The sequence below is a fragment of the Pleurodeles waltl genome, chromosome 7, assembly GCF_031143425.1.
Source record: "Pleurodeles waltl isolate 20211129_DDA chromosome 7, aPleWal1.hap1.20221129, whole genome shotgun sequence".
Taxonomy (NCBI): domain Eukaryota; kingdom Metazoa; phylum Chordata; class Amphibia; order Caudata; family Salamandridae; genus Pleurodeles; species Pleurodeles waltl.
Window position 1 is genome coordinate 406,133,566 of NC_090446.1, and position 25,850 is coordinate 406,159,415.

Below are 25,850 nucleotides of genomic sequence, written 5' to 3' on the forward strand. Positions count from 1 at the left end.
GAAAATAAATCGCAGTGAGAGCACATGCAATCTGAAAGACGGAACAGAAGGAGAGGGTATGTTTAAATGTGTAACATATTTTGAGCCATCCTACGGGTTGATTAAGACCACAAGGTGAGCATAGAGAGCACAGAGTTGGAACGAGAACTGCGGACTCTAGAGATAAATCCAGAGAGATAGTGGTTAACTCTCCAGTTACCCTCAAAAAGTGTTTAATGTTGCTGGCTTGCAAACAAAAAAAAACATTTGTGACAGTGAGATTCTCTTGTAGCAACACCTCTCTGAAGCAGCACTATAACGAAGGGAGTACATGGATGTTCCAGAGGAATTCAACAGAAGGCGAATAAGCTACAAATGGCTGATAGACTGCAATTCCTGTGGAAATTCTTGACAAGATTGTTAGAACACCTGCATAGGGTCATATGTTTTGGATCTAGAAGACAGCAAAAACGGTTACCAGCTTGAAAACCAGTCATGCATGCAACTGTGACCAAGTGCAAAGTGACAGTGCAAGGAGCAGGGGGCTGTCTAGGACCTTCATTAGGAAACAAATATATGATGAAAAGATTAACTACCTGAACCTGAACCGCAGATGCCACCTTAACGGACCAATAGTAATGTGTTAAACTATGCATGTATTGAGAGGACTATGAATACTGAAAGGAGATGTTTGTATAAGAATATGCATGTTTATAAGAGTATGTGTGAAGCGGCAGGGGGGTGTTTCCTAGGCCTTGGACTGCCAACACCTTCAGATTACTCCAGAGGATAGATACAACTATAATCTGATTCTACATGAAGGATCCTCAAAATTAAAATTGGGCAGGAGATGGAGAGGCATCACAATGCACTACGATCTTGCCAAATGTATAAGTCAAGGCCAGAGCTCCACCGGACAGGGGTAGCATATGTAATTACATTACAGAAAATGACAACACTCAAGGCACTGGGTTGCATTTTAAATCACTTTTGCAGGGTCAACCATATTCCAGACAGTCAGAATAAAAAGCATTGACAAAGCCAATAGGTCTCGCCTGTAGAAGAGCTATTGGCTTGGTAATGTGTTTTTGCCAGAAAAAAATCAGGTCTCTAGTTGGCATAGGTATTTACCCTTGTCCAAGTAGGGACCACAATCCTAGTCAGGGTAAGGTAGAACAACCCAAATTATCCTGAGCTCTCCCTCTGGTAGCTTGCCGCAGGCAGGCTTAACTTAAAAGGCAATGTGTCAAGTATTTGTGCAATAACTAATATAGTAACACAGCAAAACACAAAAATACGCCACGCAGGTTGAGAAAAATAGGTAATATTTATCTAAATAAAATAAGGTCAAAACAATGAAAATCCAATGTACACAAGTAAAGTTATGAACTTCTAAAAATTATATCCCACGAAAGCGCTTAGAAACACAATAGCTCCAACTGGGGTTATCACGGCGTCGTTGACTGAGTCGTTCCCAATAATCAGCCACAGGGGCTGATCACGGAGTCACACCTACCCCCAAGGTACAGTACCTCTTGAAACGAAGGAACAAAGATGTCGCACAGAGTTGTGAAGGTGAGGCGTCGCTGGGTCCTGATTGGTGTCAGTCCCTTGCTGCGTTCAGGCAGATGAGGCATCGGGTCCGCACTGAGGCAGGTGGTGGCGAGGCTTCAGTTCCGTCCGGTTGCAGAGGGAGCTGGTGCGGCGTCAGTGGCGATGCGTTGTTCCCTTGTCACCTAGCGGGGTTGATGGATCCAATCGGTCCAGGCGTGTTGTGTTGATTTCGCAGTGTCATGATAACCCTGTGTGATGTCAGTGGTGTTGCTACAACATCAGATTTGCGTTACAGGCTGTGATGTCCATGGAGAGGGAGCAGCTGCGGTGTTGGTGCTGGCATCGTTGAAGTCGTTCTTGGTGCTGCTGAAGTTGGAAAACTAGCTAACAGATAGCTGTTGAAGTCTTTGCTGTCCCTAAGACTTCAGAACAGGAGGCAAGCTCAATCCAAGTCCTTGGCGAGCAGTTTTGGGGAAGGAAGAGTCCTTCCAGCAAAGTCTGAGGTCACCAGGGCAACAAGCAGGGCAGCAGTCCTTCTCAGCAAAGATGTCCAGATAATTCATTTGGGCAGCCAGGCAGTTCCTCTGACAGAGTGCAGGTGTAGATCCAGAAGTGTCTCATTTGGTGGGGGTCAGAGACCCAGTTTATATACCCAAAATGCCTTTGAATTGGGAGAGACTTCAAAGAGTGGTTTTGAAGTGAACAAGTTCCCCTTTCAGCCCAGTCCTGTCTCCCAGGGCCCCTATTTGGGGAGGGGGGGGGGTATCTGTCCTTTAATTGAGGGCAGGCCACCAGCCTTTGAAATGTAAGAGCCCCTCCATCCTTCCTGCCCGTGGATTGGAGACAGGCTGTAAGGCACAGATGACATTAAGTGCAGAGAAATGCCCACTTCCTAAAAGTGGCATTTCTAAAACAGAAATATTAAATCCGACTTCACCAGTAAGTAGGATTTTCAATTACCACTCTGGCAATAATAAACATGACAGGGCCACTCCTTCCAGAGCAGAATTTACCACTCAAAAGTGTATGAGGGTAGTTCTAATACTAATCTATGAGAGGAGCAGACCTCACAGTAGTGGAAAAGGACTACGTTTTTCACCGCCAGGACATGTAAAGCACATAGGTATGTGCCCTGCCTTTTACCTACATAGTACCCTGCCCTATGGGTTACCTAGGGCACCTTAGGGGAAACATATGTAGAAAACGGGGAGTTTAAGGCTTGGCAGGTAGTTCTAAATGCCAAGTCAAAGTGGCAGTGAAACTGCACATACAGGCCTAGCACTGGCAGGTCTGAGACACGGTTAAGGGGCTACTAATGTTGGTGACACAATCAGTGTTGCAGGCCCACTGGTGGCATTTAATTTAAAGGCCTTAGGCACATGTAGTGCACTTTACTAGGGACTGACAGGTAAATTAAATATGCCAATTAGGTAGCAAACAATGCTACCATGTTTAGGGGAGAAGACATATGCACTTTAGTACTGGTCAGCAGTGGTAAAGTGCGCAGAATCCTAAAACCAGCAACAAGAGGGTCAGAAAAATAGAGGGAGGCAGGCAAAAAGTTGGGGGATGACCACCTTAAGGCTGTCAGGTCTCACAGCTATGTGGTACACCAGTGTGGCTGCTGTTCAGCTTGGCTAAGAGTTAGTAGTGTGGAGCGTCAGAGTAGAGTGGAGGAATAGTGTTGTTAAGTGGATTTGCTGGAGTAGAGTGATGTAGAGTGCAGTGGGGAGTAGAGTGTAATAGAGCTGAGTAGCGGGTACTTGAGTTCAATGGTTTGGTGGCAGAGTGCCGTGGAGTGGGGTTGGATAGAATAGGGTGGAGTGGGTTGGAGTGGATTGGAGTAGAGTGGAGTAAACTGGGGTAGAGTGGGGTGGATTGGGTGGAGTGGGATGGATTGGAGTGGGTGGAATGGGATGGATTGGAGTGGGTGGACTGGATGAGGTGGATTACAGTGAGTGGACTGGATGAGGTGGATCAGAGCGGGGTGGATTGAAATGGGGGTGAGGTGGATTGGATTGGGGTGTACTGAAGTGGGGGGAATTGGAGTGGGGTAGATTAGATTTGACTGGGGTGAGTGGATTGAATTAGAGTGACAGGACTGGGATGGGTTGGATTGGATTGGAATGGGGTGGTTTGTAGCGAGTTGAATTAGAGGGGGTCTAATGGGGTGGATTAGATTGGGCTGGGTTGGATTAAACTGAACTGAGGTGGACTGGACAGCAGTAGCTTGGATTTGGTTCATTGGATTGGAGTGGGGCAGATTGGAGTAGGACATTTTGGATCGGAATGGGAAAGACTGGAGTGGGGCAGATTGTTTTGGATTAGAGAGACAGACTTTTGGATTGAGGGGGTAGATTGTTCTGGAGTGCAGCAGATTGGAGTGAGGGAGTGGGGAAGAATATTTTAGATTTGAGTGGGGAAGACTGTTTTGGACAGGCATGGAGAGAGTGAAGTGGGGCAGATTGTTTGGGATTGGCAACATGGGGCAGATTGGAGTAGGGCAGATTGTTTTGGTTTGGAGGTGGGCTGATTGTTGTGGACTGTAGTGGAGCAGATTTGAGGGGTGCAGATTGCTGTGGGGCAGAATGTTTTAGATTGGAGTGGGCAGATTGTTTTGGATTGAAGCAGTGCAGATTGGCGTGGGGCAGATTGTTTTGCAATGGAGTGGTGGCAGATTGTTTTGGGTTGGAGTGGGGCAGACTGGGCGGACAGATTGATTGGGATTGGCGTGCGGGAGATTGGCGTAGGGCAGATTGTTTCGGTTTGGAGCTGGGCAGACTGTTGTGGAATGGAGTAGTGCAGATTGTTTTGGACTGTAAAGAGATAGATTGGAGTGGGGAAGATTGTTTTGGATTGCAGTAGGCAGATTGTTTTGGATTGGCATGGGGCAGATTGGAGTGGGCAGATTGTTTTGAATTGGAGTGGGGTAGATTAGAGAGGGCAGGTTGTTCTGGACTGGAGCGGGGCAAGATTGGAGTGGGGCACATAGGAGTGAGGCAAGATGTTTTGGATTGCATAGTAGCTTACCCCGCTTTGAAACCGTTGGCAAAGACGGGGTAAGTTAATAAGCGGAGCACACGCTACATAACCAATTTAACCCGCAAACTTTGCGTGGCCTCTGCCTTGACCCTAGGGAGTTAAACTCTTGACCCAAACAGGGTCTGTTTTTAGATTAAAAGGTATAACATCTTAGTATACCTCTTATGATTGGGCACCATTTATCAGTATTCCACATTGTTTCTCCAAACACTGCGTAAATTAGGACCATTGGTCCTGAAGAATTGCCATTGATCGACAATGACTACACACGGCAAGAAACATGTTCACCTATTGATAACACCCCTTAACACACCTTGAGCTGGCACAGACCATTATCTTTGGAACTAGCCACTATCACTACAGTTTTTAATCTAGGCATGAAGACCCACAGATTAAAATTGATAGGGTACCACTTAGTCTATTTTAACCCACTTATACCCCCACCAATCTACAGCTAGAACACTGCAACAAGAAAAGACCTCTGGCAAAGAACCCCCCTGCGGGTTCGGTTGGGCACTGCAGTGTTGGCCCAACGTGCAGTGCGCCCCATTGGGTGTGTGAGCGCTCTTGCGCCTGAGCCTTCATATGCCCCCATTTGATCTCTAAGTCTATGACAGGCCTTTTCATAATTAACGCCTTTTTTTTTTTAATAAAGGAACTGTATACTCATTTTAAATTTGGATTTTGGTGGGACAGATTGGTTTGGATTTGAGTGGGGCAGATTGTTTTGGGTTGGAGTGGGACAGATTTATTTAGACTGGTGTGGGCAGGCTTTTTTTTTTTTAGACTGGAGTGGGGCAGACTGGATTGGAGTCGGTGGGGATTGGGGTGTACTGCACGATTATGTATTAAGGCATAATTCTGGAACTTACACATAAGAAAAAATTTTGCTTTGCAATATTTAGAACAAGATAAACATCATCTTTTTAGAACAGCGCCCAAAAGTAAAAAGAAAACAAAACATGGGTGCAAACTAAAAGGAAAAAAGTTAAATAAAAACTATTTTGCCAGTCATACGCCTTCTGTCTGCAGGGCCGTAAAAGTTTAAAAGTAGTAACTCAATCACATTGGGAGCAGTGGACCGGCACTGACTAAGCTGTATCAATCAGTGCTTGGTCCCTGCTCCACAGACAGGAACGGAAATGATGCATGACCTGCAGTAGCAAATTATGATGCTTTAAAGAGGAGTGCTGCGCAAGCCAACAAATGGTTAAGAACAGGCAGGCTTACAAGCCCTTTTTAGATAACAAAAGTCTTGCTAGTGCATGCTCTTGCAGGCTCAATCCCTAAGGAGGGAGGCTAGGCTTAGGGAACAGAAGCTCCTTGAAGAGTTAGAGAAGGTGGAACATAAATACAAAGTCAATCCCTCACCACAAACAAAGGGAAAGGTACCATATCTAGTGGCAGCAAAGGATTCTCAGGACAGAGCTAGTAGAGATAACTCTGTTGAAGCTGAAGCAGAAATTTAATGAAAAAGGAACAAAAGTTACTGTTAGCCAATAGACTGCAAGTGCATAGACAGAGCAAACATAACTAAAATGCACACATCACAGGGAACTGAGGTCATGAGTGAACACGGATACACATTTTTTTCTTTAAGTTCCGTGAGGAGTTTTATTCCTATGGCTGTTAGAACCCTGAAGTAGTAAGGCCCAACCTGGACAGGCTCCGATTGCCTTCCATCCTACCATGAGTGAAGCAGCTAGAGGAATCTATAACTGTGCAGGTAGTAAGGGGGCAATATAATCTTTCCAACTAAACAACGCACCAGGCCCAGACGGTCTCACATATGTATTTTATAGAGAATTCTCTGGCAGGACTCTAATTCTTTTAGAGCGTCGGGAAGCATCACACCTACAATAGAAGCTGATGTCATTGTCCAAAACAGGGGAAGCCAGTGACAATGGTAAATTATGTAGACCGATCGCCGTCCTGAACTCTGAAAGATCGTGAGCAAGATACTGTTGTAATGCCTTGGAAAGATCTTTCTGTTTGCTGATGACATCCTATTGACATCAACGGAACGTGTGAGTTCTGTAAAAGATAAGTACATTTATGAATTTAAATAGGCAGCAGGTGTTTATATCTATGCAGGCAAAATCAGATCTTGAACATCTCTATCCCAAAAGAACACGAAACACACTAACGAGAAATCTGTAAGTGGGGTGGGCCAAGAACTAGATTAAATAGATAGGGATACAAATCACTAACGCTTGAAACATGGTGGAGAGCTAACTGGCCCCAGCTAAAAACTCAAGTGATGACCGAGCTATACAGATCGAAAAGTCAATACATTTCAAAGCTGTGGAGAGAATGTTATAAAGATGAATGTGCTGTCACGACTGCTGTATTTATTTCAAACTGTCACTATGGCAATACCCTATGCAAAACTGAGCAATAAGCTCATGATCGCTCCAGTAACAAAGGGAGGTATCCCGTTCTCAGAATGTGATCAAATACTACCATGTGTGACACCACAGCATATTGCTGGAATGCTCAGGACAGGAATCAGAAAAAAAAGTTTTTTTAATAAGCAGGGCAGTGGCTGGTAGAGATGGTTGGGATGTACATTTGATACCTACAGCTTTAAGACCCAGGTTACTGTATATATCTGGGGTGAACAAGTCAGTTTTGTTGATATGGGATAAAATATCAGTTAATTGATGTCCATACGGCTATCCCCATACACAATCAACCTGACTGAATTTATGACAGAAATGGGCATGGGGAGATTAGAAGCTTGAAAATGGGGGTGTGTATGTGTGAGGCATGTTCAATGTATTCAACAGCCCTAACTTAAACCATTTTGAGAATGTAAACGGGAATTTCATCTGAAAGAACAGCAGAATATAGTACAATCAGATAAGACACTGGATCATGTACCCAGAGCTAAAAGAGGGAGGGAACAGACCCCATTACCCCATCTGAAAAATTGCTGGGAACATACAACACTACAAAAGGGTTTATCACAACAGTATATCATATCCTGACAGAGGGTTCACAGGCAAACAGATGGACTTCCCAAAAAGCCGAAGAGGCTGACATAGGGAGATCTAACGGCAACAGGAATGGGCATCTCTGTGGTACAGCACACACAAGAACTTTAGGAGTCTCCAACACAGAGAAGCAGAAAATAAACCGCTCATGAGGTGGTACCTGACTCCAAATGGCTTACGTCTATGTAACCACACACACGAGAGATACTGGCGGGGTAGGACAAAAAAAGGAACGTTCCATCACATCTGCTGGGAATGTGATATATTCAAGCCATTCTTGAAAAGGGCGCTTAGCCGTATAGACTCCACACTGTTTAAGCACACACCAAGAGACCCAGCAGTAATACTGCTAAATTTGAAAAGCGACTATATATGGAGGAAATAGGCCACAGAACTAAGATAATGGAAAAAACATATTTTTGTTGCAGCAAAGAGACTGATTACGCTGTGCAGGAAACAGAAAGCAGCCCTGTGGGGGGTATGTGTAGGAAAGTACCATCTTGCCTGGCATGTTACCCCCATATTTCACTGTATATATGTAGTTTTAGTTGTATGTGTCACTGGGACACTGCCAGCCAGGGCCCCAGTACTCATAAGTGTGCCCTGAATGTGTTACCTGTGTTATGACTAACTGTCTCACTGAGGCTCTGCTAACCAGAACCTCAGTGGTTATGCGCTCTCATTTCTTTCCAAATTGTCACTAACAGGCTAGTGACCAATTTCACCAATTCACATTGGCATACTGGAACACCCTTATAATTCCCTAGTATATGGTACTGAGGTACCCAGGGTATTGGGGTTCCAGGAGATCCCTATGGGCTGCAGCATTTCTTTTGCCACCCATAGGGAGCTCTGACAATTCTTACACAGGCCTGCCACTGCAGCCTGAGTGAAATAACGTCCACGTTATTTCACAGCCATTTACCACTGCACTTAAGTAACTTATAAGTCACCTATATGTCTAACCTTTACCTGGTAAAGGTTGGGTGCTAAGTTACTTAGTGTGTGGGCACCCTGGCACTAGCCAAGGTGCCCCCACATTGTTCAGGGCAAATTCCCCGGACTTTGTGAGTGCAGGGACACCATTACACGTGTGCACTATACATAGGTCACTACCTATGTACAGCGTCACAATGGTAACTCCGAACATGGCCAGGTAACATGTCTAAGATCATGGAATTGTCACCCCAATGCCATTCTGGCATTGGGGAGACAATTCCATGATCCCTCGAGTCTCTAGTACAGACCCGGGTACTGCCAAACTACCTTTCCCGGGGTTTCACTGCAGCTGCTGCCAACCCCTCAGACAGGTTTCTGCCCTCCTGGGGTCCAGCCAGGCTTGGCCCAGGAAGGCAGAACAAAGGACTCTCTCAGAGAGAGGGTGTTACACCCTCTCCCTTTGGAAAAAGGTGTCGGGGCTGGGGAGGAGTAGCCTCCCCCAGCCTCTGGAAATGCTTTGATGGGCACAGATGGTGCCCATCTCTGCATAAGCCAGTCTACACTGGTTCAGGGATCCCCCAGCCCTGCTCTGGTGCAAAACTGGACAAAGGAAAGGGGAGTGACCACGCCCCTGACCTGCACCTCCCCTGGGAGGTGCCCAGAGCTCCTCCAGTGTGCTCCAGACCTCTGCCATCTTGGAAACAGAGGTGCTGCTGGCACACTGGACTGCTCGGAGTGGCCAGTGCCAGCAGGTGACGTCAGAGACTCTTTCTGATAGGCTCTTACCTGTGTTGCTAGCCTATCCTCCTTCCTAGGTAGCCAAACCTCCTTTCCTGGCTATTTAGGGTCTCTGCTTTGGGGAATTCTTTAGATAACGAATGCAAGAGCTCATCAGAGTTCCTCTGCATCTCTCTTCACCTTCTGCCAAGGAATCGACCGCTGACTGCTCAGGACGCCTGCAAAACCGCAACAAAGTAGCAAAGACGACTACTGCAACCTTGTATCGCTGATCCGGCCGCCTTCTCGGCTGTTTTCCTGGTGGTGCATGCTGTGCGGGTAGTCTGCCTCCTCCCTGCACCAGGAGCTCTGAAGAAATCTCCCGTGGGTCGACGGAATCTTCCCCCTGCAGCCGCAGGCACCAAAAGACTGCATCACCGGTCCTCTGGGTCCCCTCTCAGCACGACGAGTGTGGTACCTGGAACTCAGCAACTCTGTCCAAGTGACTCCCACAGTCCAGTGACTCTTCAGTCCAAGTTTGGTGGAGGTAAGTCCTTGCCTCCCCACGCTAGACTGCTTTGCTGGGAACTGCGTGATTTGCAGCTGCTCCGGCTCCTGTGCACTCTTCAAGGATTTCTTTTGTGCACAGCCAAGCCTGGGTCCCTGACACTCTAACCTGCAGTGCACGACCTCCTGAGTTGTCCTCCGGCGTCGTGGGACCTTTTGTGACTTCGGGTGAGCTCCGGTTCACTCTTCTTCGTAGTGCCTGTTCCGGCACTTCTGCGGGTGCTGCTTGCTTCTGAGTGGGCTCCTTGTCTTGCTGGACGCCACCTCTGTCTCCTCACGCAATTGGCGACATCCTGGTCCCTCCTGGGCCACAGCAGCATCCAAAAACCCTAACCGCGACCCTTGCAGCTAGCAAGGCTTGTTTGCGGTCTTTCTGCGTGGGAACACCTCTGCAAGCTTCTTCACAACGTGGGACATCCATCCTCCAAAGGGGAAGTTCCTAGTCCTCTTCGTTATTGCAGAATCCACAGCTTCTACCATCCGGTGGCAGCTTCTTTGCAACCTCAGCTGGCATTTCCTGGGCATCTGCCCACTCCCGACTTGAGTGTGACTCTTGGACTTGGTCCCCTTGTTCCACAGGTACTCTCGTCCGGAAATCCATCGTTGTTGCATTGCTGGTGTTGGTCTCCCTTGCAGAATTCCCCTATCACGACTTCTGTGCTCTCTGGGGAACTTAGGTGCACTTTACACCTACTTTTCAGGGTCTTGGGGTGGGCTATTTTTCTAACCCTCACTGTTTTCTTATAGTCCCAGCGACCCTCCACAAGCTCACATAGGTTTGGGGTCCATTCGTGGTTCGCATTCCACTTCTAGAGTATATGGTTTGTGTTGCCCCTATACCTATGTGCTCTCATTGCATTCTACTGTGACTGTACATTGCTTGCATTGCTTTATATTGCTATTACTGCATATTTTGGGAATTGTGTACATATATCTTGTGTATATTTGCTATCCTCATACTGAGGGTACTCACTGAGATACTTTTGGCATATTGTCATAAAAATAAAATACCTTTATTTTTAGTATATCTGTGTATTGTGTTTTCTTATGATATTGTGCATATGACACTAGTGGTGTAGTGGGAGCTTTGCATGTCTCCTAGTTCAGCCTAAGCTGCTCTGCTAAGCTACCTTTTTCTATCAGCCAAAGCTGCTAGACACGCCTTCTACACTAATAAGGGATACCTGGACCTGGTGCAGAGTGTAAGTACCCCTTGGTACCCACTACAAACCAGGCCAGCCTCCTACAGTATGTAACCAATGGCCAGTGCTTAATTTGTCAAATAATGAGTGCTGGGGACAAAAGCTCTGATGACAAGCCCGCGGCTGGCACTGTTAAATGTCAGTGCAACAAATATCACCTCAGGCCTCTTTAATCCACCGTCAGATAATCCTTTCCCATTTATCTCCCCCCTCCAGATACCGGATTTCTCCCTTTGCGACGTTTTTCCCTCTGCTGTTCTCAGAATATGCCTGATGAGGAAAAATAAGTGCTGGACCCAAAAACTGAGTGCCGGTTGCCTCTACGGGCAACCACCAGCTCGAATTAGGTAATTTCTATGGTAAACAATGGCTCTGGAGAAAATGTTCCTCAACCTGTTGGCCACAAAAAAAAAAGTGTGAAATGACAGTCGCCTGCGAATAATTATCTTGTCACTGCCAGTGAGACCTACTGTATACCCAAACAGCAGGAATTTCTTTAACTTAGAGAATATTTGAGTTGAAACTGAGGTACTGAGGGGGAAGAAGGTGTTGGCTGGTTGGAGGCTCTTCGAACTTTTCATTATATGTTCACAAATTGATTGAGTGTTACGGGGGCATGGAATTTGGGAGGGTACAATGCCACATTTCGTGATTACTCTTTAGGGGGACGAATCAACAAGAGCTTTAATGGACGGTCATTAATAGCTTAAACAGGATGTGCCATGTTGACTGAAGGCCTAATTATTTGTACCTATGACAATATAATACAATTTGACATACAAAAAAACAACTTTCATTACCTTCAGGAGTGTTGTTTTTGTTGGGTTAAGCCTTGCATTACACTCAACCTAAAATTAATTAAATTGAAAAATGATTAGCAAACCATTTAAACAAAGGTGTAGTAGAATACATTTGCTAAAGAGACTGGCAAAACAACCGGCAGGGCAGATGTGTACGTTTATTAAAGGCACTGTTTTGTACGGTTTATCATCAATGAATGTGGATGCAACCGCTTACTCCGGTATGCCTGACACGGTCAAGAGCGTGCTTAAGCTTAAGTCAATAACGATCATTTGAGCTTTTGATATCATTCATCCTCCACTAACAATACACTGACAAGTGAACTAATAAATAGCAAGGACATCTGTTCTGCTAGAGTTCAATATGCAGTTTATATATCAAGTAGCCATGCATATTCCTAACCAATAGATAAAGACATCTATTCCTGCGATGCCTCCAATTATTTTTTTCATCAATACTCTCCATTTCCCACATATTAGAAAATGGCTTTACTAGTGGCATGCAAATGGTTTTCAGCTTATTCTTTATATAATGGAAATCTGTTTTCTTACTCAAATTGCCCCAACCGAATGTCTCGTTTCCCAGCCCTCTCTGGTTAAAGTGGAGCTGCTCAATGTTAATATGACACTTGACAGTGTCTGCCAACTACACTTTGAGGGTAGGAGTAGATGTATGAAACCACAGAAACCCTTCTATAAGCCTCCTCACCGAAGCAGGCTAGTCCCACCAACGCTACTAGTAGAGCAGATGGGAGGGGAGGGCACAAGTCAGGGGTACACGTGGGTGGAAGGAGTCCACCCACTTTTCACAGGGTAAACGCCGCCCACCCTGCCAAGAAGTCTGGCCCCACTGGAAAACAGTGAATTTGTCATTGTGTAATTTTCAGACACTGGGGCGCATTCAGCAGTGCCTGTACGTTGTCTGCTTTAAATCCGAGCAACAACAAGCAGGGGGTGACGGGGTCTTTCCAATTCAAGACTCCAGATGGGCCCATAACAAAGACTGAATTTAAAGGCCCACCGGGCCTCCTATTTTTGGAGTCTCTTTGGTAGGAAGCTATCTGGAGCCTCACACCTAGATGCAAATGCAGTGGAAGGGGAAACAAAGGCAGGCAGCTAGTCAGCACTTTACACATACTTAAGATAGGCACGCTTTTGACTTTGTTCAGTGCCTGTGTAGAGCTATGCACGCACTTGTGTCAGGAATGTCAGAATTGTTGGTCTGTCACAGTATTTAAGCGAAATACAAATTTAAATACTGCTACTTTTAATTTGTTATAACACTGTTAATCACAATGCAGGGTTTCAGATAGCTGTACATCACACATATTCATTATACTGACAATAAGCAATACAAGTTTGTACATCAATGTTCAGGACATGTTACATAAAGACAGTGAGTGTTACAAGGTGTAGATGTCCCATATCCTCCTTCATAGCTCACTGGCTATATTAGAAGGAATCGAATTCATGAACTGCAAATAAAGAACAGTACCTCTGTGTTATAAGCAGTAACTCACTTACCTATCTATATAAAAAACAAATGTCACCTGCATGTTACATGATGTGTTTTGCAGGAGACACATTAACTCTTCTATGCTACTTTGAGTCAAAACAGGCACCAGACAAATCACAGATCTTCCCAACAAATACGTTAACCACCAACGTTTTCTTACCATTATTATTCCCTCAGATGTACTGGGAACTCAAAGATCCGTGCAGCAGGTGCCTTAACCCCATAAGCTATTGTAAAATTCAGACTTTGCAACCAACTAAGCACAACAGATTTACTGTCCTGGTTGTCCTTGTTGACAGTTTTTTTGTGGCAGAGATTTTACAAAACAAGGTCCATATTTATGGGCTTTGTGGTGCAGGGCAAGCGCAGCAAGTCACCTTGCTGCACTCTACTGAGTCATAGAGAAAGGGCAGGAATGCACTGTATTTATCAAATATGGTGAATCCCTGTCCTTTCCCCCTGCACTGGTGGCCTTTTGGCAGCCTAGAGCCAACGCAGGTGCCCTTGCTCCATTGTGCAGGGTGCCTGCATTACATGCAGGACTGTTTTTGTACAGGAAAATACTCCTGAGAGTGCACAAAAACAATCCCAAGAGGATTTTTCCTCTTCATATGTGTGCTGCAGCATGTATTATGCAGATGAAAAATGAGGAGAAACTATATTTCTTCTTGCTATGCATCTCCTGGGTAATTGAAAGATGTTGGTGCATTCCCAGGTTTATAAGTTCGTGTAAATTTGGGAATGCATCAAAATCCCTGAGAGTTGTGTGGGAACACCAATGCAACGCCTACCAAAGTCAAAGAACACAACAAAGTGATTTGCACGGAGTTGTCTTACTTCATATTTTTGAAGCCATTCAACGTCACGCAAAGTGGCTTTGCATGGTTTGAAAAATATGACTTAGTGGTTTACACCACGTAGGTACCACGTTGTGTGGTGCACGCACTGCGGAACCCACTCATAAACATGGCCCAAAATGTATAAGTTGAGGTGCAGATTTTGCATCAGAGCAGTGTCACTTTTCTGGCATAACCTGGATGCAAAACCTATTTTGGGACTTACAGTTCCACACAAATCCCAGCAGCATTGAGTTTGTTAAAAGAAAAAAGCACAAACGCAAGGCAGCAAACTGCCCTGCATTGGTTAAGTGTGTGTGGTAGGCATCTAAAGCAATTTAATCTATAAGGAAATGTGCTGCATATGACTATTATGCCTGGCAGAGATAGTTTGTTTAGTCTTTGGGTAAAGGAAGCAATAAGCTGACAAAAGCCAACACTGCTTTATGTGTGGCTTACAAAAACTTGAATAATCTGTCTAAATCGGCAGTGTTCACATATATACTTGATATACGTGCAAATGTACTTATGACAGACCTGCTAATCATGTGTGAGAGCTTAAGATCTGATGTCACTTCTGTGGGTGGGTGGTATTATTTTGAATTATTATGATAAGGTGCCATGTAAGAGGGCAGTGACATCTACCTCCTTGTTTTGCTTTCACTAATGACCGAGCTGACAAAAATCTCTGGAATGCACTTCTTAGTTCAAAGAAGACATTTATTACTTCACCACGAGGTTCCTAAAAAGAAGATTAGTAGGTCAAAAGCACACATTTAAAAATAGTCACAGCAATGAAAGGAAAATATATGAAATTGATTCTCGACTGCAATCTACACAGCAAATATATGTGATTATATTATAGCATAATTGCAAAGCAAAGAATAAAGTAAAAATTCATCACCGTGGGCCTGCCAAGCTCTTCATCTTTCTCATGCCAGCAAGAAGATGACCCCGTTCAACTGCGAGAAAGAGATATCCACCCTCGTGGGACAAGTGTCAGGCATTTGATGTCCAATCCTGACAGAGGTCTTGGAAATTCCCTCGCTACTGAGCAGGGCCACCTTTTTATACCTTTAAAAAAACAAAAGGGCTTCCTGGAGAAAACCCCTCCTCTCAGATGGAAATATTCAAACATGCTGGCTACTGTAGGTTAGAGTTGGAAGAAAAGCATTGGAAACTGGACATTTCAAGGCTCTCCTTCCAAGGCCGAACTGTTCCCTGCACTGTCCTTTCTTATCATGTTGACTGACTGTTCGGTGAGAGAAAATATGAAAAACAGGCTCAGTTCACCATGTGGAAAAACACAGCTCAACTGCAATATCTAACGCCATGATAAAGCCAATAGGCAGCTAAACTGAATACACAATGTAATCTGCAACTGGTGAACACTGAACAACTAATATGTAAAGTGGTGGAAGACAAAGTCCGTGATCAAAAACATCTATTTTCATTACACTCCTTCAGAGGTCGACTCAAATCTTTTGACTCAGACAGGAGTATGAGATCATCCTATTAAACAATGAGAATCAATAGCCATCTAACAATCAAAATATGCACTGAGTCAGTAATTTAAACACACCATAACCAATGTGGTCATAAATCAACACACCAATTTAGTATAATTGAAACATGTATTGCCCTTATATTGACAATCTTAAGGTCCCGTAAATATTGCGCAAGACCAAATGATAGAAATACAGCAATAACAGGTTGTTCAAAATGTCTAAAGAATCTCAATCTTGCCAATGCTTTTACCATGAAACACACCAGAAAAACAACACAGAATAACAACAGAGGTGAATGATAGAAACAGCATACGTTTAGTTTGTGCAGTTGAATTAATCACAATTAATTAATATGCATTCAAATCAAATATTGGGCCAGGCATCCTAGCTACTAAATCTAATTCAGAAAGCATGTGTGGGCTTCATGCAAAAATAAAAATAAGGCAAAAATTAATTTGGAAAACATCTAACTATGGCACTAACCAAAAATAAGCGGCTGGGTTTTCTAAAAGGGAAAACCGGCAAAAAAAAAAAAAAAAAAAAAAAAAAAAAAAAAACATTGATTACACCTCTCCTAAATGAGACAGCAGCTTGCAGAGCCTTCACTAGCAGAGCGCAGGAACAGCAGGTCTTCAGTCAGCATCAGGAATATAAAGGGGGCCACAGTTCAGTAATGCTGGGCCCTAAAGTATCTGAACTGCCAGAATCCTAAGTAACACTCAATTGATCTGAACTGCACACCTCTGAATAAAAAACTGACTTGGCTCACCTAAAGCTTTGCTAAATTAAAGTCCCAAAAGTTACTAGCTAAGCTTCTATTGCACAAGACTATGAGGTGGATTAGTGTGCAGCCAATAAAACATCATCTGTGCTTCAGTTGTATCTTTTCTATTGTTCCTTTCAGGCTTGGGTCACGTTCATGCTCCGCTCCTGTCGACTGCTTCCGTAGAATTATTACAAATTAAAACAACAGAGAAACATGAAATGTTGCTTCTGCCAAAAACTAAAGCCCATTGTTAAAACTTACAATTCTTATCACAAGGGAATGCAGGATAAGCAAAACTGAGAAAGCAGTAGCTTTCCACTGAGAATGTCTAATAAACAATGTGTGACATTTAAACATCGTGCTTCTGGAAAAACATACTAAAATGTGGGCCTTTCAACTAATGCTAAACACTAACAATAAACATTTCTTAATAATTTAAATCAATTAGTTTTGTAGTACATTTTATTAATCCTCTTGTCAATACATGTAATTATGATTAATCAAAAAACATTTTCATTAGCATTTATTATTTCACACCCTGACCAAGATTTCCCAACCAATTACCAATTTCAGTGAAACCTTTGCCTATATTTTCCCCACACACTTGGTTCTTTCAGGCCCTTTAAATCAGAATTCAAATTCGTCAAATTTCTAACGTAACTCCTAATTTCTTTACTGTTATCTGGGATAAATGTGCAACACTTTTGCCTTGAGCATCTGACAGATTCCGCCCTCTTTTGCTAAATGAATGTTTAACACAAGACGGTTCTGAAGAACCATTGAACGTACCGCAACCATTTCAGTATTCATCAATAAAATTGCACCAGAAAAATCTGTAAAAATTCTGTCCACAATAGTCAGTTTTCTTTCTTTCATATCATTTAGAACAACTTCTACAGAAGGAAAGGAATACTTGCTCCAAATATATCACTAATTATTTCCGAATAACTTGCCATTTTTGACCTTGGTCTTAAGTTATCATGTGTCTCATTTATGTTGGCAATCTGTACATCTTAAGAAAAACTACTCCAAAGTAACAAGTCCCAAACCATCCTCCAAGGAGACTATAACAGGCATTTCTTCCACAGATGTAATACACCCCTGAAATTGCAGAATCTTGTCTATTTAGCATAAAGTCCCATGTATTATTAAATAGAAATACATGTCTGCATTCACTCGTTCCCACAAACTTAGTATCAGTTCTGGATTGAGGCCTGTATATACAAAGGTTCCCTATATGTTGGTGAACTAAAGCAAGCTTCCCCTGTATGTTAGTCACACTATATGCATGATCATTCCTGAAAGTGTGTTTTACAAAGCCCTTCCCTATTTTCTCTTTAATTGCCTTTCTTCTATAAGCTTGATTCAGGACGTTTTTCTCTACTGGTTTGAGTATGCATGTTAAATTGTTTCTGTGGGCATATGCAGTGCCAAATGTAAGTGTGGGCTCAAAGAAACCTCCCACAATGTCTATGTTTCTAGCTTTAGCAATACTACTCAAGTTTTGGTTAACTAGAACAAAAGAAAAGACTAAATCTAAAATTGGAATAGAAATACTGTATATATTCCTGATTATAAAGCCTTGTTAGTAAAAGACTACAACTAATCCCATACGTTAGCGGTAAACTGTGATATGTAATTCCCTCTTGTAATGAAGAAGGAATTTGTATGCACAAATAACATCCTCTTACATCCATAGTCTCAACATATTCATACAACAAACGATAATAAACAGAGGAAAGATCGCCTTATGAACTGTCTAAATGAAAGTAACTCATCTTTATAAAACTTGTCTAACTCAGAAAGTGTAGTAGTCTCTGGAGAAAGTGTATAATTAGTTTCAGCTTTATCAGAAACACTCCTGCTTATGATCAATAATAAACGTGTCAATACACATACAACTGCCAATCCAACACACACACACACACACACACTTGCACCCATTGTTTTTATTGCGATTGTAATTCAAGGCCTATAAAGAATTTAAAAAAATGAAAGAAAAGAAAAATAGATTTAACTATGCAGCCACGACAAAAAATAAAACATTAAAACATCAGTTTTCTTTGTGATTATTTACAGCAGCTTTCAGGCTGTCCAGAATTTGTCAAAAATTAGTTTAGCAGCTTTGTCAAAATCCGTCTTCAAATTACTTTTTAGTAGATCACAAGCTGTTGATCACTAACTATTATTTCTATTGCATAATGTCTCTCTTGTTCAATTGGCAATGTGACTTCAAAATTCAGTTCAAAAGTGATTTGAAGTTCCAAAATGTAGAACTGGATTCTCACAGTCAAAACAAAAGGACACAAACGTGTGTTCCCACTCATCAGCTGCAAGGTATCCCCATTCAGAACTCGAGTATCTTCGGCCTGCAACTCTTTCTCTTTGATTTTCGATTTGCACTTATTTCTTCACTCAGATCTGTTCCTTCTGTTTCTGCTTCCTCATTTATGCTTGACAACACATCAGGAACTTTTTCAATTGTATGCAAAGAAGGCCATTTATCTCATTCCACAGTTTTTCTAGACAGTGATGGCACAACAGGACTTACAATTCTTCTTGGTTCAGCAGGAATTTGACAAGCACTTCTTTGACTTGTTTCACCTGCACCATTAGTCACTTCAAGAGCTGCATGACTTTGATTGAATTCAACTCCACTTTCGGCTACTTCAGTAAACAAGATATGCTTTATCTTTTTCCCCAATAGTCTGCTTCTGGGAGAGTCTTCGTTAGACTTGACTCTCCTGCTACATCTGCTATATCCGCTAGATCCACTTCGGTTTCCACTGAGAAGCATCAGGATTGTCCTCAATTTCATCTGTTATAGGTATCTGTATCTTCACCAGTTTGTACTGTCTTTACTTATGCAGTCTCTTGTTCAGTTTCTTTCACTTGCGCTTGAGGAGACTGTACAGTTTCTGATGGTGCTCTCAGGAACAATGGAACTTCATCATCCAAAGGAAATGTCACGTTGCGAGTATGGCTCTCATGGACCCAATTCAGAACTCCAGCCTACTTCACAGCAGTCATCGTTATCAGGATAACTTGGTACGGTCCCTTCCACTTAGGCTTCAAGCAAGTCTTCCGCATGTGCTTCTTGAGCACCACCCATTCACCAGCCCAAAGACCAACACTGGTCTTGGGATGGTGGCGTGGCTGTAGCTTCCCCATCATGAGACAGAGTGAACCACATCAGCTAGACCCTTGCAGTAATCTAGCACTATGTCATCTGATATGCTTACAACTGCATTTGCAGGAACAGCTGGCAAACTCACTGCTCTGCCCATCATAATTTAGTGAGGCGAGAGACCAGTCTTTGTCAGGTGTGCTTCACATACTCATCAGAACCAAAGGTAAAGCGTTGGGCCAATTCAGATTTGTGGACGCACACATTTTTGCCACCCGAGCTTTCAGAGTTCCATTCATTTGTTCTATTAATCTAGAAGCTTCAGGACGGTAGCTACAATGCAGCTTCTGCTCAATATTTCAGGCTGAATATAGCATTTTTATCACCACCTTATAGAAGTGACTTCCTCTGATTCTAAAGAGGTAGGAAAACCAAATCTGGGGATCAACTCTCTAACAGCTTTGTTACTGTGAGGCTATCATTTCTACATTTAGGGTAGGCTTGAATCCAGTGACTAAATATAAAGACAATCATGAACACGTATCTCAAACCACCATACACAGGGATCTCACCAAAATCCTTCAGCATTCTGTTAAATGAACCACCTGATCTTCCAATGTGACTCAAACTGACAACAGTTCTTTTTCCCACGTTCATTTGCTGGCATGTAATGCATCTGTGACAAATTGCGTCTGCAACCTGACTACATTTTTAATTAAACAAGGATTGCTTAAAGGTTTGAATCATTTCATCTCTGCCAATGCGAGTTTGATAATGATAGCATCTAGACATTTGTGTCAGTCGGCAGTTTGACAAGACCACCTGCCCTTCATTTGAAAAACACATTTAATCAATTTCTCTTTGGGTACAACCCAATTTCTAGCTTCTTTTCTCATCAATTGGAACCTCATATTGTAGTCTTAATTTCTTCCCAAGCTTAAACCATTGTCAACAAAAATCTTTGAATTGTCTCATCAGCATTTGTTCCATTTTTCCATTGTTCATTGAAAGGGGCACAATTAAGTGCACAATACCTAGCTACTTGGTCTGCGTATGTACTACCCATGGTGACAAAATAATTTGCTTTACAATGCACAGTAGACTTAATTTCAACTTTTTCAGGAATTTGTAAAGCTCTCAATAATTCATGAATTTTGTCACCATTCCTAATTGGTGAACCAGAAGAGGTCATGAAACCTTTCTGGGACCACAACTACCCAAAGTCATGCACAACACCAAATCCATATTGGCTGTGTGTAAAAATCATAATTTTAAGCTGTGATGAAATGCAGCATGCTCTAGAAAGAGCAACCAATTCAGCTACTTGTGCAGAAAATACTCCTTGAAGCCATGAAGCTTCGAGTATACCAGAGATAGTGCCTACAGCATAACCAGTCCTCGATGTTCCCCCCATTGTTTCTTAGACCGGAACCATCAACAAAAATGAATTGATAATTTTTCTCTAACAGAGCATCCTGAACATTAGGTCTGGGTTTGCTGCACAGCTCAGTAACCTCTAGGCAGTCATGTTCAACCTCAGTTACATTTTCAGATTCAGCAATGTCTACAGGCAGCAAAGTAGCAGGATTAAGTACAGTACATCTCTTTAGGGTTACATGGGGAGAGCCCAAAATAAGGTACTCTTACTTTGTCAAATGGACATTTGTCAAATACTGAGTCTTGGTCCTGTTAAGCAAGACCTCAACTGAGGGAGGGACCAATATAGTTAGAGGGTGTCCCATTACAATGCTCTCACTCTGAGCATTGCTAATTCCAACCCCTGCCAAATTGTTTTAAAGAGCTGGGCAAAGTTGCGAAAAAAGGATCCAAAGTAGCATAAAAATATGCTACAGGGTGATTTACGACACCATGCACCTGAGTTAGGAAAGAAGGAACACAACAATCACATTCATGACAAAACAGTGAAAATGGTTTCATGTAGTCAGGCATTCCCAGAGCTGGTGCTCTGCACGGACTCTCAACTCAGTAAAATCTTTCCTGAAAGCTTAATCAAAGGGCACAGGATCATTGATGTCTTTGTGGGTCAATCTCTGCAATGGCTTTGAAATAACAAAAAAATTGTGAATCATTTGGCCGCACTAACTCGCCATTCCCAAAAATATTGTAACATCCCTTTGAGTAACAGGAGGGTTCTTTTGCAATATAGCTGTAACCCTTTCTCTGGACACTTTCATTTCTCCTTTTTGTATTTGCTGTCCCAAATACTTCACTTCTTTCTGACAATACTGTAATTTATCTGGAGACACTTTATGTCCATTTTCACCCAGATTATTCAATAAGGCAATAGTACCTTGCCTGCTTGCTTCCCGTGTTTTTGAAGCAACCAGTAAGTCATCAATATACTGAACCAATGTTGTTTGGAAAGGCATTTCTGATGACTCTAAATTCTTTTTCAACACTTGATTAAATATTGATGGTTGATTCGGAAAACCCTTGTGCAATTCTGCACCAACAATACAAACAATTACAGAATTTAAAACAGAAGAGAAACTGGCTATCCTCATGTAGAGGCGCAGAGAACAATAGCTTGTGACTAGTCCACTACTGTGAACCATTCTACATCAAATGGAATTTGAAACAATCACTGCTGGATTGGGTACCACTGGACAACATTTAACAACGTTGTTAATCTTTCTCAAATCCTGAACTATGCGACATTTCTCACTAGGTTTTCCGCAAACCCATAACAGATTAATTAAATGGGCTGCTCAGCACTTCTTATAAAACTCCTTGCTTAACAAACCTGCAATTACAGGAGTAACTCCTTCAATTACATCTGGTAACATATGATATTGGGGTGTTTTCTGGAAAACTTCATTTGGTTTAACTGTGACTGACTGGTTCCACTCCTTTAATTAGACCAATATATTTTCCAGAAAGATCCCAAACCTTCAAAACAACTGTATCTTGCAGATCTATTGGCAGCTTCTTAACTGTAAATGCAGGATAAATAGTAATCAATGGGAATTCTTTATTAATCAAATTACAATTAACTGGTATGGATGATTCCTCATAATCACTATTTGTTTGAATAGCAATTCCATCATTTGTGCAAGTAATCGAACACTTTAATTTGTACAACAAATCCCTTCCCAATAGGCATACTGGATTTGACTCAGACTACGAATTTGTGCATACCTCCAAGAGTACCAATTTTAACAGGAATCTGCTCAGTAATCGGGTTTGTCAGGTGTTGATTTGCTACTCCTACAACTGTACTGTTCTCCTAGAGAGTCTCACATTGGGAACTTCTGCAGTTCTGACAGTAGAGCGTGTAGATCCTGTGTCAACCAGGAAGATACAACATGACCCATTATTGTTCCATTTACATAAGGACTATTCTGATCCTTCTCTAATGAAGCTGCTAGCACACATTCTTTATCCAAACTAACAATTTCATCACTGAATTCATCCACACTGTGTAACGGGAACAGTGTTATAAGTGGGTGACTGTTTTGACTTAACCTTTGAACCATGTTCTGCTGAGGAACCACTATCTGCTGCTGTGCCATTGGCGCTTGAGGCATTTGCAGCTGTAGTTGCAATATTTGCATCTGCTGTTTGCTGTTGTGGATTCTGATTTCTCGGTCCTCTCAAATTTGGAAAAATTATTATGTTCATTCACCTGCACAACACCTTCCTGCACCATCAGTGGACACTCCTGCTTCCAGTGTCCAAGACCCCTGCAAGCGTGACAAGGTAACATCTTCATTGTCTGCACATAATACGAATTAACATTAGTATTCAAGTCAACTCCAACATGATTTCCAATTCCACTAGCAACACACATCTTCCTCTCGCCTGTCCCTGACTCAAAATCAATTGCATGTTTCCCTGTTGTTGGGGAATTTCCTGCATCCCTGTTTGTGCTGTTCTAACTTGCATCACCAATGTTTTTTCTTTCAATCTTTTCTGCTTCATTTCAATTTCGTCACTGCAATATTCAGCAAACTAATACTTCATCAACTGGTTTTGCTTGCCAGCAAATTAAATGACTCTTAAGCATGTTACCAATTTCAGGTCTCAACCTTACAACAAACCTGAACACAAAATGAATAATGTCTGAGTTCAATTGCCTCTGTACCACTGTAATGCTTGAATGCCTGCAGCAACCTTTCATAGTATGCATGTATTGATTCCTTTACTTCCTGATTTGTTCTATCAATTCTCTGCTAATCAATATCTTTAGGGGAAGTTCTCATTTTCAAAAAATTAATCACTTTGTAATATCTTTTCATTACATCAGGAGATGGTGAACCTATAACTGGATCTTGTGGAGGCTGTCTTGTCGGCCAGTCAACACTCCTTTTGCACTCAATCCATAAATCAGCTAGGACCACTATTTCTAAAAGAGTATTTAAATCTTCCCACAGGCATTTTGTGAGTTTCAAAAACCTGCCTGTCTGCCGATACTATTCCACTGGTTTATCTCTCAATCTAGGGTAATCATTTGTGAATGACAAAATATCACTCCTGCGTCAGGGACATGAACAATTCCCTCCAGAAATGTCTCTCATTGGTAATAATAACTTTACTGGACTATCAGTCTGCTGATTGCCAGTGGAGTTTAAAGTTGCAGACTCTTCTTCTGTACTATTTTCTTTACCCATCTGCCTTTCTGTCTTCCCATTTATTTAATTCTCCCCCTGTTTGAATACTTTGGATTAATTCTCTAATATGAATTTTCATTCCAGGTGATATCATGTTTGCAATGTCTTTTGAATCCCATTCTAATCTGTAACTCCTCTTTAATGGTTTGGATTTCTCAATATCCAACTCATTTTTCCGCAAGCTCACACTTCTGATGTGCCAATCCTGTTCTGTTTGTGACATCTTTACACATCAAACTTAACTCATCTTCATTATATGAGTCGATTCTATTTAATTCAGGTGTTCCCTCAATCATTTCATTTAATTCTAATTTTAATCTTGCCAGATTCAGTTTTCTTTCCCTTTCAGCAACTGTTTTCATTACTGATGCTTCACTCACTTTCACCAACCATTCTGTTTATTGCTGAGCTGTCAAGCCTTTTAAAGAAACATTACTGTTCACATTAGGCACACATTGTGGAGTATTACATGGTGGACCATCACACTTTTATGTGACACTAGAAGTGATTTTGGATATGGATTTGATCTCTGCAAATTTTGTGAAATCCTAGAATAGGTGAACCTGTTTTGACAAAAGTATGATTAATTGGAGACCTAGCTCCTGCAGTAGCATCAAGTTTCTCCATTTCTGCATTTGAATGAAAAAGATTCAGCTTATAACTCATTATAAAGGCCTGGGCACCAAAATAAAAGTAATCTCCATCAGCAAATCAGATGGCTAAAATCGGGACCAACACTGGCAAATTGAGTCAGTTTTGAACTTGTAAAGACCAGCTATATGTGTTTTGCAAGGTATGGGAGACTGCATGCAAGTTGTTGCTACAGGCAATGTTTGTGGTAATATCAGAGAAATCAACACTAAAATAGAGTTCTCCAGACCACAAAACAGGCCCACAACCAGGAAAAAAGTAGTCCAAACCATTACTTGTCAGACCAGCCCTCTGGCACTACAAGACTGCCCAAAGGCCAGCCTGACCACCACCCACCACCCCAGTTGACAGCTCTTTATTCACTTACAACTTTGAATAATTTTTCTATCGATCCAGCTCACTCTGGTTCCAATTAATAGTGTGGGTACTGAGTCAAAACATGTGACAACCTAAAAGGAACACATTTGTATAGAAAGTCAACGTTCCCATCCTCTTTTGGGATCAACACTTTGTATTTGGATTTATAACATGATGGACAGAAATCACCACTTATATCCATCGGACAGCGAGGATACAAGCAAAATCTTGTTTTCTTAACATTTTAGCAAGCAGAATAGAAAAGAGGAAAGAAACACCATAATTTTAGAGTACTCATGTGATATGCCATTCACTTTTGATAATAAAAGTGGAAGTTGCACTGGGAGGAAATTCCAGAAGACCAGGAGGATGCCAGATTACGTAATTAGAAAATACAAGGTCTATGAAAAGTATTGGGCACGCATGAAGGGGTGAGAACAGCAGCGTAACACAAAGCAAGCAGATTCACTCTTGCGTTATCAGGGCAGCAAGATACCAAGTGCTTAGTCTCTCACCCTCATGTGCAGGGTGCCCATCTAGTTGGGATCTGTACTAAAACAAGACTAGGGCTTGTATGTCTTTGAAAGCTTGAGTGGGGCAAAGGGCGTAAACCCCTGCTCAATTTTGGCTTCCTTTGGGCTAGCAGCAGGGGATGGAATCAG

General features: G+C 42.3%; 1 protein-coding gene across 3 annotated transcripts in view; it reads right to left on the reverse strand.

The window, feature by feature from the left end:
• Positions 1–25,850, reverse strand: part of NDRG3 (NDRG family member 3) — an 836,729-nt gene that overhangs the window by 303,892 nt on the left and 506,987 nt on the right. For all 3 annotated transcript variants that reach the window (XM_069243888.1, XM_069243886.1, XM_069243887.1), the window contains one exon: positions 11,797–11,844. In XM_069243888.1, coding sequence (XP_069099989.1) covers positions 11,797–11,844 — 48 coding nt within the window. The remainder of the gene's footprint in view (positions 1–11,796; positions 11,845–25,850) is intronic.